Source organism: Phaeoacremonium minimum (assembly GCF_000392275.1).
Source record: "Phaeoacremonium minimum UCRPA7 unplaced genomic scaffold PA7_03_scaffold_450, whole genome shotgun sequence".
In the NCBI taxonomy this organism is placed as follows: domain Eukaryota; kingdom Fungi; phylum Ascomycota; class Sordariomycetes; order Togniniales; family Togniniaceae; genus Phaeoacremonium; species Phaeoacremonium minimum.
The window spans coordinates 280,323-283,732 of record NW_006921352.1 but is presented as its reverse complement, the minus strand read 5'-3'; the positions used below and the strand labels follow the sequence as shown (position 1 = coordinate 283,732).

The 3,410-nt window shown below is 47.7% G+C and overlaps 1 protein-coding gene across 1 annotated transcript; it reads left to right on the top strand.

The window, feature by feature from the left end:
• Positions 1 to 1,415: 1,415 nt before the first annotated feature.
• UCRPA7_6111 (hypothetical protein) lies at positions 1,416 to 3,155 on the top strand (the record flags this gene model as incomplete). The annotated part of the gene is made up of 4 exons (XM_007918652.1): positions 1,416 to 1,493; positions 1,546 to 2,324; positions 2,380 to 2,847; positions 3,107 to 3,155. The coding sequence occupies 4 exons, from the start codon at positions 1,416 to 1,418 to the stop codon at positions 3,153 to 3,155; spliced, it is 1,374 nt and encodes a 457-aa protein (XP_007916843.1).
• Positions 3,156 to 3,410: the final 255 nt, after the last annotated feature.

Here is a 3,410-nt window from a genome sequence, read left to right as displayed (position 1 = left end):
CAGACAGGATACACGTACCACTGGACTATTCCGCTAGGGACCTCGAAGTTCGATACTAATCAGTTTTTGATTCAGGTTCAAGGCTACGGACCGTCTGGAAACTACCTGAAGCCTTGCCCCGATGGTACTGATTCCAATGTCGCGTTCTGTGCCTGATTTCCTTTCTGCTTTCCTCTCTCCCAAGAATGGATTATAGGCATGTGGCGTGACTGTTTTGTTTGCACACCGTTGGTGACGGCCGAGGTGACTTGAAGATTGACGGATATAGAAATGAGAGTTTCAGGGGTAGTATTTATTTCTCTTGTACGTTCTTTCATACATTCACTTCTTGCGAACAACAGAATGCGGCCCTTTTTCGTGCCAATTCCAGTCCATGTAAACATTCATCACAACTCGAAGCTTCTCAGTCTCCAGTGTGTAGAGGACGGGTTGTAGAAAGCATAATTGGGAAGCTATCCCCGGTGAATGAAAGAGAAGGCACATGACTAACCTACTTCAACAGCTAGGATTTATGGTATCAAAAGGTTCGCATAGCTTAGATAAGTCGGCTAGATAAGCAGATCCTGGGAGACGCTGGTCATCATCCCCTCTGCTGTCGGTTATCCTGATGAGAACACTTTGAAGACACGGCTCGCCTAGGCTCACTATACGGGGTACCCTCTATCCGTTGAAGAGTAGAGAGTTGTGTAAACTTCAAAAGAGTTCATAACGCGAATATGCTGTAACCTGCTAGATTCGAATCAATTGAGAACTTGCGAGCAGCCTCTTTGGGCTTATTGCTACGATAGAGACACCGGCATTCTGAAGTGCGGAGGCGGCACTCTCGGGATAAATAGGTTACATTGCGCTCTTGGTATGACTGAAAATACTGTCGATCCTGTTATTTGCCCGGCTTGGCTGCAGGAACAAAGGCACACCTGCCGCTTTGGTCTATCACGCGAAGCCGTCCCGTGATTTCGCGACTGCCATTCTCTAGTACTCTCCAAGCATTATCCAAGCCTCTAGGCTTGCAATGCCGGTTCGCCGCATATATACACTATATGTTATCACGGTAGCTGTCCTCTTGGCTGCAGCCTGGGCTCAATCTCACCTACCAGATTTGTATATCACGCAAGCTGCTTTTGTGATATCGTAAATCCTCTTGCCAATGTCGAATCCTTGGTCTGCGGCACGGTGCATACATTTGCCGACTATAAAATAATTTGCGGCGTCGGCAAGGTTTTTCAATCTGAAGCAGCCTGGCAATGGCTTATTAGACTCGTGGTTTAATCGATTGACGTATACTAAGTCTTGTCGTCGTGCTTGGCATTTCTTGAAGATTAAATACAGTCCGGGACACTCAACTACAGGTGACGATGAGATCAATCACTGTAGGCGTCTTTGCGGCGCTCGCCGCTCTGTCAACGGCTAAAGAAATGGTCATAAACGCCGAAGTGCACGCGGAGCTTTTCGAAAGTGGAGTCAGGCATGCTGAAATCTTGGCTCTAAAGAATGTAATGTGATTTGGACGTTTTCTCAATGTTACATGCTTCTAACGTATGGTAGAAAATATGGGACCAACTAAGCAAAGAAGGCGTCTATGATTCAACGCAGTATAGAAGCTTCGACAAGAAGAAGGAATATGTCGCATGCACTGATGGAATCGCGGCATATGTGCCAGGCGATCCAAAATACACATTCAGATGCAGCAATCTGGACCTGTACGATTTTAAAACGCATGCTGAGCTTGGCAGCTCTTCGGGTAGGGGAGCCGGGTCTTGGGGATGGACCAGTCCAAAGGGGCGAGAGTTCATTGCCATTGCGCAGGAAGACGGCACAGCGTTTGCTGAAGTCACGAAGAAAGGCAAGCTCATCTACTTAGGTAGGCTGCCGCAGTATACCACTGCGCCCACATCGCTGTGGCGAGAGATCAAAGGTTACAAGAGCTATATTGTGATTGGTAGCGAGGCGGTGCAGCACGGTGTCCAGATTTTCAATCTGGCGAAACTTGCTGACATTGACCCGGCTCACCCTGTGGTCTTCAGCAACGAGGAAGACTTAGATGGATTCTGGAATGAAGGCCTTCCCTTAGGCCGATCTCACAACGTTGTCGTCAATGAGGAGAAAAATTATGGGGTGGCAACAGGGTTTCAGCCACGCAATGGAACACTACGCGCCGGCCTAGTGTTCTTTGACTTGACGGATCCGACGAACCCAACGACACTAGGAGGCACAGGCGAGGATGGCTATGTGCATGATGCTCAGTGCATTGTATATCGGGGCCCGGACTTGGAATACTATGGTCGCGATATCTGCTATGGTTACGACGAGGACACTTTGACTATGTAAGTTAGGTACATGAGCAGCAGTTTGCGGAGTTCTTCTGCTAATGAGTCAAAGTTTCGATGTGTCAAACAAGAAGCAAATCAAAATCATCTCAAATACATCGTATGAAGGTGTCAGCTTCACTCACCAAGGCTGGGTACTCGACCCCAAGTGGCAGCAATACCTCATTTTAGATGATGAATATGATGAGTATGACAAGACGGGTCTTGCAGCAGATGGATATCCCATCTCGTACATCTGGGATATCAGCTCGCTTGAAGCACCAAAGCAAACAGGCTACTACAGGGGATTGAGAAAAGGCATCGATCATAATCAATTTGTCAAAGACGGATATACGTACCAGAGTAACTACGCTCTAGGTATCAGTATCCTCGATCTTAGGTCTGTGGCACGGGATCCGACTGGTAAGGGAATTAAGGAAGTGGCATACTTTGACATTCATCCTGAGGACGACAACGTGGCTGGTGGTGGTAATGTCACCTTCACGGGAACATGGAGTCATTATCCGTTTTTCCCTAGTGGGTACATTGTAATTAATACAATGGATCGGGGCGCTTTTGTAGTGAAGCGCTCTAGTAGCGCATGGTGGTGGCCGTGGAACTAGTCACACATCGGGTACAAACAAGAAATCCAAGACCAAACATATCATCTTATAAGCCTACTGTCACGAGTTACAGAATTGATGCACTGTGTGAGTCAAAATTGACGTCAACTCATGGATCGACTGCACCTCAACCCATTCCTCTTTCGCGTGGAGTCCTTCTCCCTTCGCGCCATATAGTACAACCGGTATCCCTTTCTCTGATAACAATGCACAGTCCGTCCAGTAAGGGACGGACGCGATGGCCGGATATCCGCCTGTGACAGCAGAGATTCCATCTGCAACTAAGCTGACGAAGGGATGACTTTTCTTTATCTCGAAGGCGGGTCGGGAGAAAGTTGCTCTTACTTCGTAGATAAACCCGAGTACTTCCTTCGCGACATTTTTAAGCAAAGTCTCTATCTCAGTCTTGACCGATATGGCGGTTTCTCCCGGTAGTGTCCGCTTTTCTAATGAGACTGTACACTTGGCAGGATACGATGCC